This window comes from Passer domesticus, chromosome 10, assembly GCF_036417665.1.
Source record: "Passer domesticus isolate bPasDom1 chromosome 10, bPasDom1.hap1, whole genome shotgun sequence".
Taxonomy (NCBI): domain Eukaryota; kingdom Metazoa; phylum Chordata; class Aves; order Passeriformes; family Passeridae; genus Passer; species Passer domesticus.
The window spans coordinates 36,283,137-36,306,852 of record NC_087483.1 but is presented as its reverse complement, the minus strand read 5'-3'; the positions used below and the strand labels follow the sequence as shown (position 1 = coordinate 36,306,852).

The 23,716-nt window shown below is 38.1% G+C and overlaps 1 protein-coding gene across 20 annotated transcripts in view; it reads left to right on the top strand.

The window, feature by feature from the left end:
• NCKAP5 (NCK associated protein 5) overlaps positions 1–23,716 on the top strand; it is a 454,622-nt gene that overhangs the window by 408,277 nt on the left and 22,629 nt on the right. For 17 of the 20 annotated variants that reach the window (XM_064435175.1, XM_064435174.1, XM_064435171.1 and 14 more), the window contains 4 exons: positions 14,243–14,557; positions 16,719–16,855; positions 18,304–18,430; positions 20,950–21,137. In XM_064435175.1, the coding sequence (XP_064291245.1) occupies positions 14,243–14,557; positions 16,719–16,855; positions 18,304–18,430; positions 20,950–21,137 (767 nt within the window). Of the gene's footprint in view, positions 1–14,242; positions 14,558–16,718; positions 16,856–18,303; positions 18,431–18,768; positions 18,823–20,949; positions 21,138–23,716 lie in introns of those variants that run through there. The other 3 variants (XM_064435187.1, XM_064435186.1, XM_064435185.1) reach the window with 2 other exon arrangements.

Sequence of the window (23,716 nt, the reverse complement as noted above, 5' to 3'; positions counted from 1 at the left end):
CTTGAAACTTTGAAGAAGGCCTTGGAACTAATATTTGTCCAATTTTCATTCGAGGTCCAGGTCAGTTGCTCTAAATGGATTCATCCAGTGCTAAATGGGAACCTTGTAGATAATACAGAGCAAATGTCTTCAGAGACTTAAAAGGGTTTTGAAAAGTCTCTAGCTAGGTAGAGGGTTGGGCTTGCACACTATTAAAGCAACATTAAAAGTGCACTGTAGACTTTGGTGCTTTGTGCCAGAACAAAAACACACACTGAGGTCAAGGGATTCTTTTGTAGCTCTGCTGTAGCCCAGCGCTCAAATCCATTAAAGTTCTTGATAATCATCTGCCTTATGGCAGGTTTGATCATCATTTTTTCTGCTTTCCAAGAACAACCTTTCAGAAGGGTTTTGCAGTGTAATTTAAAGGCAATCTGGTCAGAAAAAGGAAGAAACTTTCTTTTCTTTTTTTTTTAATTTTTTTTAAGAAACTTTTTTGAGATTTGTCTTCTTTAGGGAGCATTTGGTTGAATCCCTTAGATGCTTCATGTTCCAGAGAGAAGGTATAGTGAGTATTTTATATCTTGCATTGTGTTTTAAAAATCCCCTCCTTTAAGCTTTATATGCAGCAAAGTGATCAAAGCCCATTTTCAGTAGAAACCAGGAAAGTCCTCCACAGCAAGTTTTATAGATGAGCTCCCAGCTCCTTGATAGCAATTTTACAGATATATTGATAGCAAAGAACATGTAACTTTGTAGATAGAGGTGGGTTTGACTTAAAATGAAATGTCAGCATTACAATTATTTGTATTGACATATCAAATACTAAAGATGTTAACCTTGGCTTTTGTATTCTAATATTGTTTTATTCAGCACCCAGTAGCCATACTATGAAATTATATATATGTGATTATAAGAAAACACACATCATGAGCAGACTTTTCTATGATAAGGGCCTACATTTTTTGTAGTGCTCCAGATAATTTTTTTTCTGCTCCTCTTTTCTTCCTGGTTCTTATGTGTGTTTTTCCCACACATAGATCCATTTTCTTTTCTCACCTTTCTCCTCATGTTTGTTCACCTGCATCATTTGAAACCAGTGGTTACCGCTTGTGTGGTGCTGCTTGTGTGGACAAGCACAAATCCAGACTACCATTCAGAGCCTTTCCATATCCATCCCAATAACCATTTCTAACCAATAGATCCTTGCTCCAGTGCCATCTGTCTTTTTTTTTTTTTTCTCTTGGTTTCTTTCTGAAATCTAGATCTGATCACTGGAACTGAGAAATTATGTTTCATATGTAACTTCTGAATATGCCTTTTAATGTACATACTCTTAGTGCTTAGTTATATAAATTATCTAATGTCTTATTCCAAAGTTTGCTGAAAGCAACAGCAGTCCCTCTGCTTGTAATAAATTTATACCAAGTTTCCAATGAGAGAAAAGAATACTGGACACCGTCCTCTGCCAAACCAATAATTTGGTTTTGTCCACCATTATGCAAACTACTAAAACTGGGTGTTTTTACTGGGGTACCAAGTAAACAGCTATTAAATTCATGTTTTCTCATTCGTGGCGAATTGATACAGATGTGAAGGAAACAAGCCTGATTAATGTGGTAAATACATTAAATGTGACATGCATCATCCTAAAACATGTCCATTAGGTCTGATGTATTTGAGCAAGCATATTTACATTAAGGAACGCTCAAAACCTGGAGACAGATTACATGAGGTCTGTAGTGGATTACTGAGACAAATGTAACAGGATAAGTGAGAGAGGAGAGATGGTGAGCAACTTATTGTGTTATAGCCTGTGCATTCAGTAAAGAGAGGTGATCCACATCACTGTGGAGAGGCAAAGAGATAAAACACAATTTGCTTAATTGCTCAGCAAATCATTGGGTGCCTCCAGAGCATGTAATGAAGAACAATATTCAACTGATACTGTGCCTTCTCACCTCAAAAGAAACCCTCCCTTGTCATGAAGTCTCAATGCCTGAGAAAGCAATTTATCATTGTCAGCATTAATTCCTTTCATCAGGCCATTGATAGAAGTTAAGAACCATTTAGCAATCATAACTGATATAGCAGTTGAATCATTCATTTACACATTTTCAGACAAAGGGAAATTGTTTGCTTTATCTTCCCCATCACCACTCAGCAATGCTGTGGAATGCCTAGAAGACTACACATGAGCTTGCTGTCTATAAAAATCATCAAGCAAAACCAGTTATCACTGAATCCATTTCCAGCCTGGGTCTGTTCCTGTTTCACATCTGAAAAATGTTCCATTTTGATACAAGTTGTGATAAGGTATTAGATTTTTCATAAACCCCCTATATGAGCAATGGTACAAGTATGCAAGGATTTATTTGCACGTCATACCAAAGCTGTTTTCCCAAGCCCTGTGTGCATGTGGAAGGTGAGAGGTTGGTGTTAGATCTGTAGGTGCTGGATGAATTGCTTAGCAAGTGTGCTTGAGCCTTGAAATGGGAGTTCAGCATAGAAGACAACTTAAAAATCTGCTCACTTGCAGATATCTAACTAGCATCCAGCTTGGCTGTTAATCCAAAGGGCTAGGCTCCCAGTTGCTAGAACAATGATTAATTGATAAACAGTAAAATAATTTCTTACCTCTAGCAATATTGGGATCCAAAATTGTTCATTTTAAAAAATATCAAAACAAAACAAAAAAGCCTTAGACTCTAACACCATAAGTGTACTGAAGGATGGGAGAGACCATCACAATCTTATCTACCATGGTGTCACTGCACAGAGAGGAGGCACGTTTGAAAGTGCACAAACAGACCTCAGATCATCTGGATAAAAAGCAGTTCCATTTGTATCCTGACTCACCAGAATACCTCAGTCAGTCTCTCTAAATTTCTGCCATTTGCTGCCTCCATGTAACATCCCCAAAGTATTTACATTTCCATGCAATTATCAAGCACTATTCTTCCCCTTTTGTACTCTACAATCTTAATTTTCTGATCCTTCAACACCATTGAAATGACCTGTGTCTGTTGTTTGCTTACTTTTCTGAACCAGAGCAGCTGAAATGATTCATCACTGTTGGGAAATCTGGTTTAATAATTAGTGGGCATTGCAAGAACAACTGACTGTCCTGTGTGTAGAAACATCCCCTAAGGTTGGAAGTCCTGCTCAGGGACCTCATCAGTCAAGTTTTTTAAATCTTCAAGGATATTCTTCTACATCTGTCCCTGACCAGTGTGCCGTCTCTTTGGGAGACTTTACAGAGCATTTAGCAGTCCCATGTTGCTGTGCTGCAATATTTGTGTTGCTGAAGATGTGGTGTGGTCCTGCTGTTGAGTGGCCTTCCAGGGCAGTGTGCAACAGCCTTAGTTACCATGCCAGGTCTTGCTCATCACAAATACTCACCCTGGTGCATAAAGCTGGGAAAATATTTTTTCCTTCTATTGAGTTGCTGTGCACATTCTCAGTGGAACTTTATCAAAATAAATGCCTGCCTTTTTGTGTGTGTTTTCTTATGGGTGAGAAGGTGAACAAGCTACACTGCAGAGCAGACAGCTGAGAGAGGAGTGGCATTATGTGTGTTTGGAGCACTAGAAACAGGATGAATAGTGTCAGCTGTGCTCTGTTCTTGACTTGTTTGGCATTTGGGCATTGCTGCAGGGGTTGACTTTGAAGTAATGGTCTAGAGGAGCAAGAGTAGATAACAGAGTGAAACTTTCTGTGCATTTTTCTAGTTGATACTTGTATTTTCATGAAGATGATGGAGAACCTTGCCAATGTGAATAATACGAAACTAACATCCATTAATGTCTTCTAATTTATGTCAGCTTACCTTCTTCACAGTCTGGCAAAGACAAATCATTTCTTTGTACTTTAAAGATAGTACACATAGCATTTGTCTAATTGCCAATTCTTCTACAGCTCTGCTGCTGCCTACTGTCTAGCTTGTCTTCCCTCTGTGGAGAGAATTAATATTTTGGCTCAACACTTCCTTATTAGCCACAGTGATTTGCTGTTAATTTGCTTCTTTGTCATTACATCTACTCTCCCAGAAATACCAAATTTTATCACCAGAATGAGAAGTGTGTCTCTTTATGCATTATATATAGGATACAGTCTAATTATCATTCAAGATACTGAGAATCTGCTGGTCTCATTCAGGCTTAAAATGTCAATTAAGCAGGATGGCCAGGTTCTGCCACTCTGAAGTCAGTGCTGCTGTGTTGATTTACAGTATTTTACAGTCTAGCCCAATCTATATTAATTTTTATCACTCAAATCAGGACTGTGCCTGATTATCCTGCCTCTTACAGGACAGCACACACTGGTATGCTATATAGCAGTGTGAGTTCTTCTGTTTGAAACTTTTTTACTTTATATGGTTTTTTGCTCCTGTCAAGGGCCATCTGTGGATGTGTGTATGAAATTTCAGTCATTCATTTCCCATTAATTCATACAGCTGAAGTACAACTGAGCAAACGGAAAAGCATTTCTAGTGAGGATGTTATTTTAAACATGTTTCATCTGTGCTCACAGGGACTTCATGCTCCTTTTCTACAATGAGATCTAGTATAACTTTAATGACAAATACATTTTTACCTGAATTATCAGTTAAGTTTGAGCTGTATTGGCATATGCCTTTCCAGATTCTCACTCTGAGGATAGGATACCTATTGCTAACTTTTTTGCTGTTTTTAATTGAGTTTGAGCTTTGATTCATGTCTTCAGTCTGACACCTGAATTGTTGACATATGATTATGCAATTAGTCATCATTGGAGAGCATAAAAAAAACAGACTCTTCAAAAAAAAATCACTCTAAGGGAGAAATAATACCTGTACAATTAGTGCATAGTTTTTAATACTAGATTAACTCAATTTTTCAGTGTTTGGACAGTTCACTGTTAGGAAAAGAAAAGGAAATCAATCAATATATTTACAGTGAATAATTTCTTAACTTCCTGTCTTTAACAAGCAGAGGTGCAGCATGTTGTTTCAAAGCTGTCATCCTAATGGTGTTTTTTGTAGCACCACATAATGTGGCATGCATTTTTTGCAAAAAACAGCATTCCTGAAAAAAAAAAAATCTGAATTAATTTTTCTGGCTTCAAATCATGATGGTTTCTTACCAGCTCCTGCTTGCCTGCAGTTAGTTCCTCAGCTGGTTTGCAGCTGAACTTAGCTGCCAGAATGGAAGGATTATAGTGCACCTAAAAGTTACTTAAAGCTTTGTGCTGCTCTCACTCTGTTAATAAGTTTTCATTAATTAAGAAATAAAATCAGTTTTTAGTTCACGTGTGCATGTATATTTTAAGTGATTGTTAGCAGTACCCTTAAGCAAAGCCATCTGCAGGGCAAAACTAAAAATAAATTATTTAAAACTTCATTTAATATTCATGTGGCTTTAATTTCAGTATTTTTTTGTACTAACAAACAAAAAGCAGTGATGTTCCAGAATAAATATAGCAAGTTCTCTAGTGCATTTTCAAAACCCAGAGCTTCCTATGCACTTAGAAACTGGTCCATGTTTACCAGAGACAGCGTTTTTGCTTAAAGCACTATCCCTAGTTGTATCTGTTGGGAATAGAAAATCAAAGAAAGTATCTCACTGTGAGTGAAACCAAACTCCAATTTATAAGAGAGTTGCTTAACAGCAAGTAAATCAGTGCTTCCATCCTGTTATCCTTAAATGCCTCCAGCCCAGGCATCAGTGAACACATGGAACATGGACCAGCCAAATGCTCCCATGGGCACCACGTGCAGCCCATGTCTCTGAGATGCTAAGTGTGACCTCTTCACTTCTCTAACTGTGGTTTAATGCAGTTATTCTTAAAATAAACCAGCTGCCTCTAATAATACCAGCAAAACCCCAGTCTTAATGCTTCTTGTAAGTATTTTGCAGCTTGCTGTTAATTCCTGAAGAACCTCCAGAAAAGCTGAGTGGAGGTGTCTGTGCACAAGCATTATTCATGGCAGGGATTGCAGGTTGGTTATGCTCTGACTGCCAAACATCCACGTCCTTGATCCTCATGGCAGCACTCCAGGGATGGAGAACTGGGATTAGCTCTGTGTTTCCATGTGAAGAACTGGGACATAAAGCAAGAGAGATAAAGGCCTGTGGTGACATGGAAAAGGCATGGCTGAGGCAGCTCTTTGCACCTGGGTAGATAACAAACCATCCTGTTTACAGGCAGGATTTCTGAGAGCTGGGATGTGTCTTTCCTGTTAGAAGGGGAGCATCCATCCATTCCTTGAATGAGCCATCCCCAGGAAGGTGTTCCTGACACTGTGCAATTCCTGGCTCCCAACCCTCACATTTCAGGGTTCTGAGAGAAACAGAAGGCTGTGCTCAGTGAAAAGGCTCCCAACCCTTGCATTTCAGGGTTCTGAGAGAAACAGAAGGCTGTGCTCAGTGAAAAAGCCTGGGAATGCTCCATTCCTGCATGGCAGCAGACCTGTTGCTTACCGTGGATTCACACCTTGCTTGAGATGTGAGGACTTCTCCTTCTTCTCAGCTCTTACTCATCTGTAACTTTCTCAGAGATAGTTGCAAAGTTGTAAGGCTGATTGGCAATATAAAGCCAAAGGGAGATATAAAACCAGAAAAGAGGAATAGCTGCACAAAGAATTTCTACGCTGGTCTCACTGACAGCCAGGCTGCACCCAGTCTTCATTTAATTACCTTTTACACAGAGATTCAAGCTGCTCTTCAAATGAATTATAAGTCTCAATATATCTTTTCTAGTAGGACTAAAATAGTATCTATTCCTAATATCCTGTCTCCTGAGAACAGTGAGTAGATTTTTAGAAGGAAAATATAACAGCATAATACAAGAGAGATAATTCCAGGTGCCATTGGCTGTGAGACTTCCCCAGCTGGAAAACTGCACGTACACCTTTGTATTTAATAGAAAGTTAGAGATGTGGAGTAGAAAATTCAAAAAATTATTCAAGTTCCTTCTCCAGCTCATTTTGTCCTCTTTAACAACACTATTCCACATAGCTTGCCACCATTACAAGCATGCCTGGAGGAGGATAGGAAGCATTTGTTGAAAAAAAAAGTCCATAGATAACTGCTAAATTGGAGTACAAGATCATTAGTATTCTCTAATAATTAAAGCTAATCTTGACTTACTAGTGGAAATGTATTTTAAGATGGGACTGGAATTAAAATGAGGCAGCAATTATCTGTTTCAACTCAGAAAATACACTTCAGATGGGATTGTGGTCATGGAAAACTGTGAAGACAGCTGACAATTTCTTGGATAAATGACATATTGATGTTTGTGGGTTTTGCAAAATAAAGTATGACTAAGAAGAAAATAGAAAAACCACTGAATAAGTTGGTAAAGTCTGTATTTATTTAGTCTATTGTTATTATAAATAGGCATAAATTGTAATCCAAGACTCAAGTAGCATGAATGGAGTTCCATCATTTGAGAATACACAGCACAGTCCTCCAATTTATCCTTCTTTAATATATGTTGGATAGAATCCCATGCCACCAGTGCAGTGCCCATGGGAGTGTAGGGCTGTGAAAAGTTGGGTCCTTTCTAGTTTTACCTTGGATAGCCTTTGGGTTTTTTAATTTTATACACTGATTGTACCTCAGATCTAGATAGAAAACAATAATGCACTCATCTTTGATCAGCTGGATCAAATTATAGTGTAAACCCAGAAGGAATAATCTACTTTAAATTGACATCGATTTGGCAGAAATGCATTTTCTTTTTTTTTGTGGTTGCTTTAGCATTGCAGATGAAGAGAAGGATGTGCAAATAAAGAGATCTGTTTTGCCATCTGTAGTTTAACTTCTTCCTGCCAATGCCACATGTAGCTTAAAGATGTTTATTAACTTTTGAAAGAATTTTGCAGGGACCTATCAACATTTGAAATAGTCTTCTGAAAAGAAAAAAAAAATAAAAAGAAGAAAAAAAAAAGGAAATTCTATTAATTTTTAATTTGGCATGTTTCAAAATGGTAGGAAAAACTATACTCCCTTTGTGTTCCAGAAGAAAACCAGTAGATGTTATCTGGTTCCCCGTGACAGATTAGTGGAAACTCTTGAACTTTCTAATGCAAAGAAAGGTAATTTGTTAGAATTTATTTATTCTGTTACTGATGGGAACTATGTCCTTCCATTTTTAATGTCCTGGATACTCCTTGAAGAAGGCCTATTCAGTGTTATTTACCTCTCAAAACCTGTCAAGGCTTGAGTCTGTACTTCTGAAAACAGCTTGCTGGAAATTTCCCAGCGAAACTGTTCTTGATACAGAGCTATTTTTGACTGATATTTTTTCCTGAAAATGCCTGCTTTCTGTGGAGAATTCTGGTGGATACTTAAAGACTTCAGCTGAAATTTCTGTCAATCATGTACAGTTTTGTAGGCCAAAACTTGAAAATTTATGTGAGGAATATCTCAAACCAGCTGTAGTGGTGAACACAAGGGAGGATTCCACATTTTTCATGAGGTGGGATGCTTCTTTTAAAGAAAATATGTCCCTGTGCTACTAGTATTATGCCTAGAAAGCCTGATGCAAGCAGAACTACCTGTGATCTTTCTGACATAAAATACGTTTGTCCTCTTTGTTGATGTTTATTTTTAATGTTAAGATAGATTTGCCATCGAGGTTAAGTAACTTAAAGCCTCCAAATAGAAACTGTTTATGTGTCATTTGAAGTAGAAATAGGGTCTGTTTGCAGTAATTGCATCTGGTAGCCATCAGTGTGTTTGATGAGCAGCACCGTGGTGGGGAATGGCTGAGGTTATTGAGCTGCTTCTGGAAATCCCAATCCCCCCAAGCAGCACTAAGAGGCAGCTGCCTTCTGTCACTCGTGGCACGAGTGGGTGGAGAGGCAGAATGCAGTTACAGCACAGTAGGACCTGTAATTATTCCCTCTCCAGCCTGTAAGGCCTTTCCTCTGTGCCACCATCCAGAAATGTCTCCTCTTGTTATGCCTAATTCTTAGTAGGTGAATTGCCTGACCATTTTGTGTGATACTGTATTTATGCACAAATACCTACTCAATAGAACTGCTGATTGATGCCTTACTTTAGCTCTGTGGGCAAAACTTGGCATCTTGTGGTTTCTGTAAAGATTTTTATGGATTGTTCAAGAATCATAGAAAAACTCACATTTTTTTTAAAATAGGTGGTCAAAATAACCAGGAGTTATTTTATAGACTTCTCTGTAGTGTAACAGTCCCTATGTAAAGCAGGACTTGTATGTGATTTGTGAATAGACTGAGCATCTGTGAAACTCATTGAGGATGCAACATAAAAAGACTTTATTAAAATGTGAATCTTTACTTTACCTGAGGAAACATTATGAAACACTCCCCAGTTATTCAGTTAAAGGTTTGTTTGCAATAACATGTGGCATTATATCCCCCTTAGCAAAAGCATATTTTCACATTATTGAAGAAAAGTGTAATCAGAAGCTTTGTTTAAAAGATATGTCACCACCTTATATCTTCTCTTTTATGAAATTCATGAAACCTCTTCATTATGTGCTAGGACTCAACCATAGGCTTGACATTAGAAAGACTAACATATCCCTAATCTAAAAGTGGGATGGATTTCGCTCCACTGCTTGTTTTAATACCCTATTTGCAACCATCAATGTAGAACTTAATCAGGGCTGGACCCACATTTCTTATGTTGTGCTGGAAGTAATTCCCTTCACAGGAGCTGTTCTATGCTTCCTTTTATTTTTTCTCCCCAAATTGATTTTCCTTTCACATGCATTGTATGAAAAGAGGAGCAGAGAAGGGAAACAGCACAAACCAGTTCAGAGGGAGAGCTCCTCTCAGCCTCACAGTGACCCAGAGCAGCACTTCTGAGGGAACACAAAAGCAGGGTCAGCACTCAGCTTCCCTGGGTATTCTCTTCCAGTCTCCAATGAATGGTACCAAGGATGCTTTCTGAGATGGAGGTGATGTGTTTCTGATATCTTTGTGGCAAGTGTTACAGAAGAAATTTAAAAAAAAAAAGTTGAAGAATAATTCGGTTTAATGATTTGTTGCTGGTATTTAAGATGCATTTTTAAATTATCTACGCTCAGGAGAATGCCCTAAAATACTTCAATTAATTCTAAGCTGTCAGTTCTTATCAGTGGGATATGTTTACTTCTAACTCTTTAATTTTTGCATTTCAGAGGAAAATGTAAAAAAAACCTTACAGAATGAGCTGATAGACTTGTTTTCCCCGGTGCTGATCTGATTTTTAGAATTCCTGATACCTGCCAGCCTGAGTGTATGTCCCTTTCCTACTCTCCTCCTGTGCAAACCCTCAGAGTGGTGCAGAGTTTCCACAAATCCTTTTTATTCTGTCTCTAATTTGAGTTCTGACCCTGTGTTGAAGAGACCTTGGTGACCTACTGACACCAGAAAATGTTGGTGAAGCCCCAGTGATGATGCAATATTGCAAAGCATTGTCCAGCTGCACAAATTTCTGTGGTGTCCAGCTGATGGAGCACATGAGCTGCAGGATCATCTTGCATGTGAAAATATTAAATTTGAAAATTATTGAGAAGTAGTTCAGAAAACTTTCAGAAAACTTTCTAGGCAATGTTAACTCCTTTTTTTTTTTTCCTGTGTTTAAGAGGCTTCTTATCATTAAGGGTCTTCCTCAAATTTTCCACTGAGCTCTTACAATACCCTGTCATCAAGAGGTTCCCATGCAGTCAGGAGTTTCTTGACCTCCAGGAAATAGAAATTCTTCATTGTTTCTGTTTTCAGTTTGGAATTGTTCCTCTACAGTAGGACTTCCAGGGACTTTATTTTATGTCCAGACTCAAATCCCCATGATGAGAGGGAAGGGAGGGGTTATTTCAGGCTTTCAGGCTTTTGATTCTAGTATGATTATTCAGAGAAATGGCTGATGATGAATCTATCCGGGTCCACTATAAAGCCAATACCATTATGTGAGGTTCTTTCTTCCTTGGCAGAGAAAGAGGAGGAAAAAAAAATCAGAAACAGGCAAGGAATTTGGCTGGTATGCCAGGAAGAATTCTCAAGCAAAAGTAATTAAGCTCATATATAACTCTTTCCAGACTTTAATGTTTCATGGAGTCATTTTTCATCTACTGAGTGGTACTGTCACAGCACCAGAGATTTAACTTTTACATATTTTCATTATGTAGTCTTGTGCAGCTCTTGCTGATAACAGTAATTTGAAGTGTCAGTGCAGCTGATGAAATCAGATGGGCCATGAAGCTGTTTGAAAGCTGTCACTGGGATGTATAAAGTACTTTTTATTTTGCAGTTGCTTCACAGAAATTTTTAAAAAACATAAGTTAATGTGTATTTGTTCTTTCAGTAATATAAATTGTTATGAAAGATACTTTTTTTTTGTTTGTATATATAGATTTAGGGGTGAATTCATTATCAGTAATGAAAAATAAAAATCCACAAAGAATTATGGGGTTTCCTCTGGATTTAGGACTAGGTTTTTGAGGTTTATGTTCAACATAGCTGAGTCACAGAATTTTCTAAAATCTGTCTCTAAGTGACACAACAGGAGCTGCCAAGCATTGAGCACTTTGAAAACCAGACCCTTTTGTGGTTTTTCATAACTAAAAATTGAGCTGTGTGAGCTGCTTTAAAAATCTGTTTTCCACCTGGTATATTTCCTTTATCATGGATAAAGTCTCTCTGAAGGAAGAATATAATTGATTAAAACTATTTTCCTTTTAATTAAATGTGATACCACTGGTGTGCTCCTTCATCACTCTCCCAATTATTTTAGAAACAGCAGGAGACTGTATATTTTTGAAAGTCTGGCCCTCAGTATTCATTTCTTTTGATTCTCTGCCATTGTTTTCATGGTCCATTCCTAGATGTACACAAGGCAATAGTGGGCAAGAGAAAGCCATATGTCATTTTAAGAAATGCCCTCAGAAGATAAAAGTTTCCATCTTCCACTTCTCCTTAGCAAGGCTGTAGCTTTGCTTTTTGATATACATTTTGGCCCTCCTTAATTTTCCTGTAATAATTCAGAGGGAATGACTTTTCCATTTCTTAGAGAATGGCAAGAAAGGAAACAACACTAAAAGATCCTTCAGAGTCCCTGTGGAAATGGGTTCCAAATCAGGTCTCACTGACCATACAGACAGGAGAGGGGAGCTCCTCAGACTTCTGTGGTTTTGTTTTCAGTTTACTCCCTCTCTGCCTGTTCAACACAACCAGGGTTGTTCAGATGTCATTTTGTTGAGAGGGAGATAAAAGAAATCCTTTTTTATTCCATATTTCCCTTTATTTGCTAACTCTCACCAACAGTCTTTAGTTGAAGAATTGCCTGTCCATGAGTTAACATGCTGTTTCAGCTTGATTATTTTCAGAAAATGACAAGAGCAATGCCTGGCATTTTAAATTGCTTTTCCACACTCCCACTTCTGTCTAGGTATTTTGTTATTCAAAAACAAACAAACAAACAAAAAACCAGTTAGAGGAAGTATAGCTGAGATTAGAGGGTTCAGTAGATGGGATACCTCCTTTTGATGCAGCAGAACCAAATATAATTATCTTTATTTTGTCTTCATGCTTCCTGGAAAACCTTCAGCAACTTCAAAAATCATTATTATACATTAGCACAAAAATGTGATGGAAAATGCAGGTGTTAGGTAGGCATGGCTTCCACACCTTACCTCCTTTTACCTATGGAAATTATTGGCATGCAGTAATTGTGTGAGGGAAATCAGAGTCACTTACTGCCCTTTTAAAAGACAATGCACAGAGAATTTGCTGCTGCAGCTCAGCCAGGCCCTGTAAGGTTCAGGTGCTCAGTAGGACCTTCAGTCTTTTTTTGATCCTGATTGATGAGGATAAGGCAAAGAGAACCACATAAACATAGGCTGCTTCTCCTTTCTCAAGAACTATGAAATAGAAATACATATTTAATTTATCTGTAAGTAGTTTCTTGTTAAGAAAAGCCCATTGAGATATTTAACAAGAATGACTATGGTAATGTTCTTAGTCCAAAAACAAATAGGCAAAACCCATAGGGGAGAAATATTTCCAAATTTTTGAGAGTATTAGAAACACTGCAGAGGAAAAATTAATGAAAATTACTTGAAAGAGAACTGCCAACTACAACAGACTTAAACAACAATCGGACATATCATAAAAAAATACTCAGAAACACATAAAATAGAGATGGAGAAGATATATTGAGCCGTGTTCTGCATCTCCTGCTAGAGTACAATTGTTCAGTGCAGTATATCTTTAGTCAAGTGAAGCCTTAAATTGTTCAAAGCAAAGGAAATTCCTCTGCTTCCTTTGGGATTCCCTGCCACAGACTTAAGATCTTGCTGTCAAGGGATGTTTCCAGACATTTAACCTAAATTATGCTCATTTTCCAACCATTAGTGCTCAAGTTCCCTCCTTGGTGTTTATAGCTCTCAGAAGGACCTTGCCATCACAGGCTCTTCAACATTGTTTTCCCCTTATAGAAACAAAAGGGAAGTCTCTGGAGACTGGTAGGGAATGAGAGGGCAGGGGGCTTGCCTGTACTGCTCAAATAGCAGTGAGCACACAGCTACACTTGCACCTTTCCCTGTTCCGTGGTTTGTACAGCATCTTTCCAATAGGATGAATAAGCTGGAGGGCTGTGTGGGACCACAGTGCTTCCAAAAAAAAGTATTAAAGGTGCCTTACCCAAACTGGGATGTGCAGACCAGAGTGTGACAAGGTAAACAAAGGCAGGGCTGTTTCTGTCCAGGAGATTTTCAGGATGCTCTGAGAGATGGGTATCTCTAAGAAATTCTGTAAATCTTAATTTTGTGTAAGAATGCATCATACATTTTGATTAATACCTTCTTGTGTGAGAAACAATTAGCAAAACACAGGTGTGGAGATGCCAAACCTTCACAGAGAGTGGGTTTATGTTGGAAGGAATATATTGCACTACTCTATCCCTCACACTGGCACTCTGCAGACATTCTGTGGGCTTTCAAATGAAATTATTTTAAAATTTCATCTGTAATTGCTTTCCAGGACCTGCCCCACTTATCCATTGTCACACTGTTGCTCCAAAGCAGGCCAGTGTCAATGTTTTGGCACTTGTTTAATTTCATTGCATCTCAACAGGGATTTCCTTGTATTCAGTTAGACAAAATGTCAAAATCATTCCAGTGACAGGTAACAGCACACTCACAAAGTGCAAAATGTTTCACTTCCCTTGAAGGTGCCCTTTTTCCCCCCTAGATCCTTTCCCTGGCTTTAAATGCCTTTAGTTCCATCCCATCACACCAATTTCCTGTGCCTTAGAGTCTTGCTGCCAGATGAGGACGCTGGACAGCGGGATTGGAACCTTCCCCCTCCCTGACTCGGGGAACCGATCGACGGGCAGACACATTCCTAAGCAAGAGTCACCCTTGGAAACGGGAACCTTTGCAGCATCTGAGCAAGTTCCTCTTTCAGCTCCTTCAGTAAAAGCCAAAACTCTTGAGCGAGAAGTGCCTTCAGCAGCTAAGAGCCAGGAGCCCGTGGAAAGTGTAATTAGTCACTCAACATCTGATCCAGCCATGACTGCCAAAGGGATACGACCTTTTCAAAGTCGCCTTCCCAAACCAGCTTCCTCAGGTAAAATGTCAATTACACTGAAAATCGCATTATTTGTGCCTCGGCCTCTGTTTTGATTAGCAGGAATCCTGTAATAATGGCAATTGATAACAGAAATGTTAAATGCGGAGCAGAAGGTACTCTCTTTATGAATGCATAAGGTTAACAAGTTTGTGACCCGAGCCATATGGAAATTTTGTTATAGAAAATACTTATCTGAGAAAGAAAAATTAGTTTAGTACTTAAAGCCTTTTCTCAAGAAACAGTACTTGAAGAAAAAAAAAAAAAACACATGACAGCCTTGAAAGTTGACTTGAAAAAGAATATGGATGTTCAGCAATATTCAGGATCACACTGTACAAAGTACCAAGCACAGCCATGTTGTGACATAGAAAAGATAAACTTATAAAAGACTTGCTTTTGATACTGGATTTGAGCTAAAGACTCATTTGGCCTCAATGCATAAATTCTATCCCACTGAATATACAGCCTTGACCTCATACAAGGCTCTCATTACTTTACTACATCATACAAACACATTTCTGTATATGAACATAAAGTAGCTGAATTTCACTTATGAGCTACGTGTGTGTTTAAGTTATAAAACAAGAGCTGACAAAGGTATAAAAGGACTGGCAATCCATCAAAGCTCCAGAAAATAACTCTGTATTACTAAATAGTTCCATTGAAGTCTGTGCATTTTTTATAAACATTGACTGTTATATATGTTTTTGAAAGGCTTTGGAGTTATGAATATATATGTTAATAGCATTAAAAATCAGCATTAACAATAGGGAAATTTTCATAGCATAACAGATACAGCAGAAAGTACAGCAAAAGTGATTAGTTTAATGGAGAAGGGTATTGTTTTATCTTGACCAAATGCAATGTCACTCATTTATTGGGGTTATGGTGACTTTGTCAGTCCAGTTATTGCTCCTGTAGAAGTTGTGAGTATTTAACTTGTATAAATCTGTATCCCTCTATAAGAGAGATTCTGTGTAATTAGCATGTAAGGCTAAATATCAAGTTTGAGCTTAGTTTAAAGCCATCAAATGTATATTCTGCTAATGAGCTGACATATATTGAACCTAGGAGGAAAGAAGCCTCTCTTATATGTCCATAGGATGCATAACAGAAGGTTTCTAATTAAACATCTCAGAACTCAGTTGATTTAGCAATGTTCCCAGTGCAGTATTGTAGTGGTATAATAGACTGCAAACACACATTGTATGCTTTATTGCAGACTCCCTTGCTTGTTTCAAATCAAAGCTAAATAAAAGATATTTTAATACTTAGTACTTTTAAAATAAGTGTACTGTTAATTAATGGTACAGCTAAGAAGGATTCAGGAGAGAAATCTTAGTTATAGATTACGTGCTGCATGCTTGAATGGCCACATGTGTGACCTCAATTCAGCAGTGTGTTATAGAGTGGAGCCCATGATTAAACACTGTCATTATAACAAATTGAACAGAAACTGCAAGCATTGAATTGCTTCATAAGAAGTCAGTAGCAGTAAGATTGTTCTGATCTTAATGCTAATATTCACTGCACCAACCTTGTAGGGTTTGTATCTTAATTAAATTGTCATGAAGAGATGTTACAAAAAAGTAGTATACATCAGATGATGGGGTCAGCTCATTCTTTACTAGACTATCTTCATTCAATTCTCCTCTCCCTCACTTTCTCATCCAAATTACAATTATCACTTTATTTCATATGCACCATATATCTTCTTTGATGTTTCGATTTTGCATAGTGCAAATATAGCAAATAAAAAAGCTGGCTTTCTGCTAGAAAGGTACTTCCAATTATATTTATATTAAAAGATTGTTCTCTAAGAACATTAAATAGCAGAGGAGATCCTGAAATGCCTAGAAGTAGTTACTGAATGTTGTTTCTTTGTTGAAAGGGTATATATATTTTATAACTAATGAAGAGATTTAAATTCATGCCTTCCTCTTCTCTTGTTAACTGGAAAAGGATTTGGATGAAATTCCGCTACTTTAGTTAGAACTATTCCAGTAAGTTAGTAAGTTCTTCCTTTGAGTAGTAAAATATTATTGGACATAATGAAAGTATCACAATTTGCCCCCAGCTTTTACTGAATTATAATTGACACACTATCATGAAGATGCTGATGAGACCTAGAATTTAAATAATGTCTCCCTTAATTCAGGAATAATTAACCTTGCAAAGCAAAGTGAACATGAAGGAAGTTCTGTGACCTCTGCCTCATTAGAGCACACTGAAGAGACTGTGGAAAATAGAGAAGTTCTTCTGGAGTGGACCCCCAAGAAAACCACTAAACCAAAGGTATAAAATAAGTAGTGGCATCTCCTAAATGACATGGGTGCTGTGGCCAATGTAGAGGTATCAGTGTTTTAATGGCCAGTGTTTTAATATGGTGTGAAGAGTAACTAACAAGCTGGCTGCATTTATTTCCTTACCCTTCATTCGCTGTCTCATTATTTATCAGTAATAATAATACAACACCTAAAGGTTCTTTGTCCTCCTGGTTATAAAGGAGGACAAAGAAATTTGTTTCCTTTTCTAAAGAAAAAGAAAAGGGAAAGGAAAAGGAGACCTTTAGAAAAGGAAATGGAGACCTTTTACCCTATTCTTCTCTTCTAGAAAGTTGATCTTGTTTGTTGCTGTTCATGAGATAGGGATTAGGTTTTTTTTCCCCAGGACTAGGTTTCCTTGTCTGTATGGCTGTGTTGTATGAGAGTTTGAGAGGTGCTATGGAAGTATTGTGAACAGGAAAATACTCTTCTAACATGTTTCTGTGGGGTTTTGGGACTACAGCTGACTTGCAATCTCTAATGCTGGGCATTCCTGGTGCATGCAGGTGTCCTCAGCTCTGCTTCCCTCTCCACAAGTGTGTGATTCCTAACAATGTCCTTCTGCATCAGTTTAAAAACTGCAGCATGGATGGAAAGATGGGGAAAATATTATCCCTCTTAGAGAAACAGAATTAAAATCTCACTAGAGCCACCAGTGTAGGGGTAGTAGGTGGTATTTGTACATGCCATCACCCCAATCCTATCAGGCCTGGCTTCCCCCTGCCTGGTTTGTGGGGTTTATTGTACTGAGCTGCTGCTCCTGAATGGTTTGAGCCTTCAGGCCTTCCATGATTAGAAGGTGTCCAGAGCTGTCAGTGTTCCTCTTTATTCCCAGAAAAAAAATCAATAATGCTGCTTCCTGGAAAGAGCTGGCACAGGAATCACCTGGGAACTAAGAGCTCTCCAGTACTGCAATATAAGTATCAGGACAAGAGACATGAATTTAGGAAACAGCTAAGGTTTACTGGTGTAGAAATGGTTTATTGTCTACTGGTCATCCTAACTGTCTCTAGAGTTGCTTGCAGCAAACTGTTTGTGATGTGCTAATTTTGCATGTTACAAATACGCTGTATTAAACATACTTGAGAACTACTGAAATTTAACTTGGTGGATAAAATTATCCAAAAATATTGGTGGAATTGAAAATAATGTTCCAGCGGGGGGGGGGGAAGTTAAAATATGGATTGTATCTGCCAGACTGTCTCAGGGGATCAGCAGGACAAGAATGGATTATTTCCCCCGTGTCAGACTGATGATTACTTGCTTGAAGGGGTTAGACTGGTAATGCACACGTTCCCAGTTGAGCTACCTGTTTATACTGCATGGTGAATATAAAATGTGCTGCTCCCAATACTATCTTCAGCATTATTTTTATATATTTGTATTTTCTGACTTGCTGCCATACCCTTCTTTGTGTAGGACACAGCTCTAAGGGTGTGCATGTACTCAGCGAGCAGCACTGACAGTGAGCCAGAGCCAGAGTACAAAACCACTTATTTCAGAACTGCAGAGGAGACTCTTGTGGAGTTAAAGAGCAACAGACAAGGTAATTGAAAATTGGTACATAAAGATGTATGTCCCTCATCCCCACACTGACTCAGCAGCAGATGGTGTCCTTCATTGAACTTTCTGTCTAGATTTTACTTTCTAACCCCAAATCTTTCTTCAGTCTAATCTTCCATTAACTTTTTATTACCTTTTTCTTTTTATTATGTGTAAATTCTTTTTCCCTTCTTTCACAGTTTTTGCTAATGGGGGCTTAACTTGTAGGTTTTTATACATAAATCTCTACGGTGCAAATAAAAATAATTACATTATTACAAAATTGAAAAGTGACTAGAAATATAGTTTTCTTTTTTTTTTTTTTTCTTTTTTGTTATACAGCCAGTTGAAATAATGCAGTGATGAAGGCCACAGTTTCCCAACCTCTGTATCAAGGTGATGTTGGTTATGGTGCCACAGTGAACTCTCTCTCATTTTCCTCTCTGTATATATTGCAGCTTTCAAGTAAGAAAGCTTTTAGTGAGAATTGATGGGAATTCGAAATTTACTGAATTCCACTAGATAAAAATACATTAAGTGAAGTTCCTGAGATAATAGTTTTCTGTGTGTTTAATAACCTGGGAAATTGCTGCCTTGTCTCAATCACCAGCCTGCTGTGCTCGGAGCCACCTTCCCGTGCAGATGTGTGCCCCGGGGGCAGCGAGGGGTGGGCAGCTCTGTCCTTGTCCTTGCAGCCCAAGGATCCCTGCAGGTGGGGAATTCTGGCCAGTGCAAGGTCCTGGCACAGCCTGGGAGCTGATGCCTGGCCTGGCAGAGATCAGCACCTGCAGCACCATCACCAGGTGACGATGGCAGAGAGCAGCGCGGGTGGCTGGATGCTGTGCTCTTCAGTGTCTCCAGCATTTGGCATTTTCAGAGCTAATCCATTGCTTGTGATTCCATGGGAGAGAGCAGAATAGGAAGCTAGGACCATTTATTTACATTAGTGCTGCAGCTTTGTGGGTTTAATCTGGAGAAAATATTGCAAGTTATTTTAGTCAGCCCATAAACACTTGTTTTTACAGATTTTGCTTTTTACAAAGCATATTTTAATGCAATAAATGTGGGTTTTTTCTTTCCTGCATTCATCATAATTTGCAAAAAAAAAAACAAACCACCCTATTTTCATCATGTGTTAGCAGTTGCTTTAAATGGCAGCAGATTCCAAGTTTAATGATATCTAAGCATGACATGGGGTGACCATCTTACATAGAGATCCATTAATTTTGTGTATATGCCTCCCTTTTGAGCCAGTAAGAGAATAAAATACGTAATTGTGATTGAGATGAATAGACGATTATGACACATTATTGCAAAAGTATTTCTGCTGTGCTCATTCCTCATCGTCAGGGTTTCTGTCCTGTGCTCTCTAAATGCTGTTCTCACATGGAATTAACAACCATGCTTTATCCCATTCTGTGTTCAAAGGTCTCAGTGTCTTTATGCACACAATTGATATAACCTCAAAACATCCACATGAGGCTGGGGCAGGGGCTCCAGCAAAGCAATCCACAGAGAATATTTTTATATGAATAGATAATTGCATTTATTAGCTGAATCCCCAAACTCACTGGCTGCACAATTATAATGTTGGAGTGATTATCATTTTCCATTTATGAGCAGGGAACAGAAAGACTGGGTGCCCAATGCAAAGGCTATTAAAAGTCAATGATAAGACTTTTGTTGATTTAATGGGCTTAGCATGAGATTCCCAGTGCATTGCCCAATGATACAGAGAAGGTCAGTGGAGTAACAGGGAGTATGCCAAATATTCCAGATCCTTCTGTTCCAACCATTAAAGTGTTTTGATCTCAGTATCATAAAGTGTTGCTACCCTGATGTGATTCTGTTAGAGGCATTGGAGGCAGACCTTCTCCTAAGGCTGTAGGTTATAAGGCAGAGTTGGAGTTTGTGTAACAAGAAGTGTGAGGAAAGAACTTAATGTTCACATAAACATCTGTCTCCTGTGTGCTTTCATGAAGCTGCAGAAATTTCCCCTGGTTTTATTTTGTTCTTCTGAATGAGCTTTCAGCCTTGGACTTCAGAAACCAGGGCTTTATTCCTAATGTTGTTGTGCTGCAGCAGCATCTAAAGCAAGCACCACCTTCTTACCTTACTTATGTGGTTTTTTTATGCTGTTGTACTCCCAAGTACAGATTATTGTACCATACTGAAGGGTATTCTAAAGGAACTTAGCACATCTGCCATGTAAGTCTATTAAAAGAGAAGAACAAAATCTTGCTGCAAATAATTAAGTGGGAAGATCCCCCAAATTAACGACCTTGTCTATAATTTGAAAAGAAAGGAAATTAATTCTGTCTGCCTCATACTATCTCCTCCAGCTCAAACATTAAGTGTGAACAGTCCCCTGTATATGCATTGGAGAATTAGAAGATAGTATTTTTAATGTTTCTATTGCATTGTATTTCAGATAAAACAATTTAAATGTATTTTAAAATTGTAAAATTACATTAAAATCTACGTAGACTGTCACAATGATATTATTTGTTACATCTCTTGCAGCTATGCAGGAAAAACAAAGTCAGAGAAGGTCGTTTTTGGGGAACCCAATGTCAATTTTGGATTTGTACCAACACAGTCTCTATGGCCACTTTGGAGAGGATGGACCTGAACAATTAGCACATTACAGTTTAATTGAGCAGCTGAGTGGAGCTTCCAGTAAAGACAGCAAGACCAAGGAGAGCCCAAGTGTGAGTTACTGTAATTTTTATATTATTTCTCATTTTGCTCATTATTATTTTTACTTCCCTTTTGTTTTTTTCCTGAGTGTGTCGATTGATTACTAAAACCAGGAGACTTGGAAAAAACATGACCTGCAGAAGAGTAAAGATCTGAATATTTTTAGAACAGAATGTTACATTTGAATGCTCACCTGTCACAGAATTAGACTTACAAAATTGACAACTGGGGACAAGCTAGTGCTTGTACTCCACCATTACTGAGGAGGTGAAATTTAAAGCTAGCAAGTAAACACTGAATTTATCTTTTAAGGCTGCTCCTTCACATATAATTACATAGTTTGTATAGAACAACATGGATTAAATTACTTAAAACTCTGGAGAAGTATTCCTGAAAACTCAAATGAAATTGTGCTATGGAAATCACCTGTCTTGTTTCTTCTGAGATCTTGGTGTCAGATTTGATAGCTTTAAACATTATTTTGATGAAGATTAGTCCTGAGTTGTTGGCTTGACTTTTGTGCGAAACAGAAACAAATTTGTTTTCTCCTCTTACTTCATGTGAATTTCCTTCCTTTTCTGTGTCTAGAAGTATTGAACTGACATCACACAGTCTCAGCACCCTGAAGAGGAACTTTTCAACCTGTTGTTTTCCTCCTCTGTTCTCATGCCTTCTCCTCTCATCATTTCACTCCCTTTCCTCTCTCCTTTGATCTTACAAGCTAATTTCTTTGAAAATAGACACTCAGCCATGATCCAGTGTAATCATTTTACTTCCATGTTGAGTCTGTTTCCCTAGCTCTTCTTTTTAGACACAAGCTCTTTTATTTCTGTGTGTAGCACTCAGCACATTTTGGGAGTGTTACACTATAAACAAAGGTGGTAGCAAAAAAAAAAATGAATTATGCTGATTTAAGATTTATTGGTGTAGTGCATAAATGAAAAAGAATTTTCACCTCTTCCCAGACCCCAGTTTTCAGTTTCAGGAAATGACTGTGCCTTGCAACTTCAGAGGATTAACCAAAGTTAGAGTCTTAGAGCTTTCAGGAATCTGGGCCAAATATGCAGAAGGAATATGAAGAACAAAATGGCAGCAGCCCTGTTTATTCCAACTCTGTTGGCATCAAAGTCCTGCTTAACTGAATATTAAATTCACCACAAACTTCAAAAGAAAAATCCTGAAATGTATGTGCCTCATTTCCCAACCAACCCAATTTCATTAGTACCCAGAATGTGATTCCATTTTAATATATGTGGGTCATGTTAGAAAGAACAATTTCAAATAATCTGACTTCATAGTTGGGGAGGAAAAAAAAAGGAAAAAAGGCAGCAAAAGGGTGTTGAGAAGGATACATGCAGGAAAATAATTTGAGCATCCACTTAATTTCTTATCTCGAACATCCAGAAATTCATAGCTTAATTATGTGTAGGAGATTAATTATATATGTGTGCATATATATATATATGTGTGTGTGTGTGTGTGTGTGTGTGTGTATGAAAAGAATACATAAAAATCAGTTCTGCCTTCTGAAGGTTCTGAAGGCCAAGGTCTTTTGCTATTAACAGAGCAATTAGATTTGGTTCCAGTACAGAAAAGTGACTCAGAGTTGCATCTACTTTTAACTAGTTCTTTTCATGTATTCCTTATACATGATGTCTCTGCAATGTGCCCAGTCAGTCTCAAAACCTAAAGAAAGCCGTTGAACAGGCCTTAGGATCCTGTAAAACTCCATCCTTTAACCAAAAGGCATCAGGTGTAGCTCAGCCAGCAGCAGCTTTTTTCATGCATTATGTTGGGGAGCTCTTGAGTTTACTTTTTAAGGGTCTGAAATAGCTCTCCAAACAGCATTGCCTCTCCCTGAACAGCAAAAGCTCAATAAAGCACTAGAGATTTGCCTATTAGTATTAAACTTTTCAGAATGACAAATGAGAGGAAGTAACCATGAAAAGCAGGTTGCCCTGAACTCCTTGTTTGAAACAGCACAGCAAATTTTTTCTGAGCTGTATTTTGTCCAAGAGAAGAAGATCTAGAGTCTGTTTAAATCAGAGCAGTGTGATCTGCAACATTACCCACACAAAGAGGGGGACAGCAGAGATAGAGGCACTTTATGGCTGACAAATTAAAAAAAAAATCTAGGTGTATAAATTTTGGGGGAAGAATAATGCATCCTTCATGCAGAATATTTGGTATTTTGAAAAAGAAAATTGTGCAGGCTTTGAGTTTAATTCCCAAGTGGCGTTTATCAAGCCTTGAAAAAAACCAAACAAAAGATGTGTGTCAAAAAAGTGTCATGATGGGCAAAATGAATTTACAGTGCTTGTCTGAAGAGCAAGTGTGCTGAGACAGTGTGTGAGCCCAATTAAAATGGGCTGTACAGCTCCAGGATGGCAGTGGTGCAGACTGGGGGTTCTAATGAGGCAGTCAGGAAGCTCTCTTAGCCCAGACTTGGCATTTGATTTGTCTCCTTCCCAACCAATGCATTCACCAGCATTGCCTCCAAAGTTTATACACAGCAGGTTTCATCAGCAAAAAAAGTACTGTACAGGAGCTTCAGAAGAGAAACAACTGATGGGCCATTACTGTGATGACA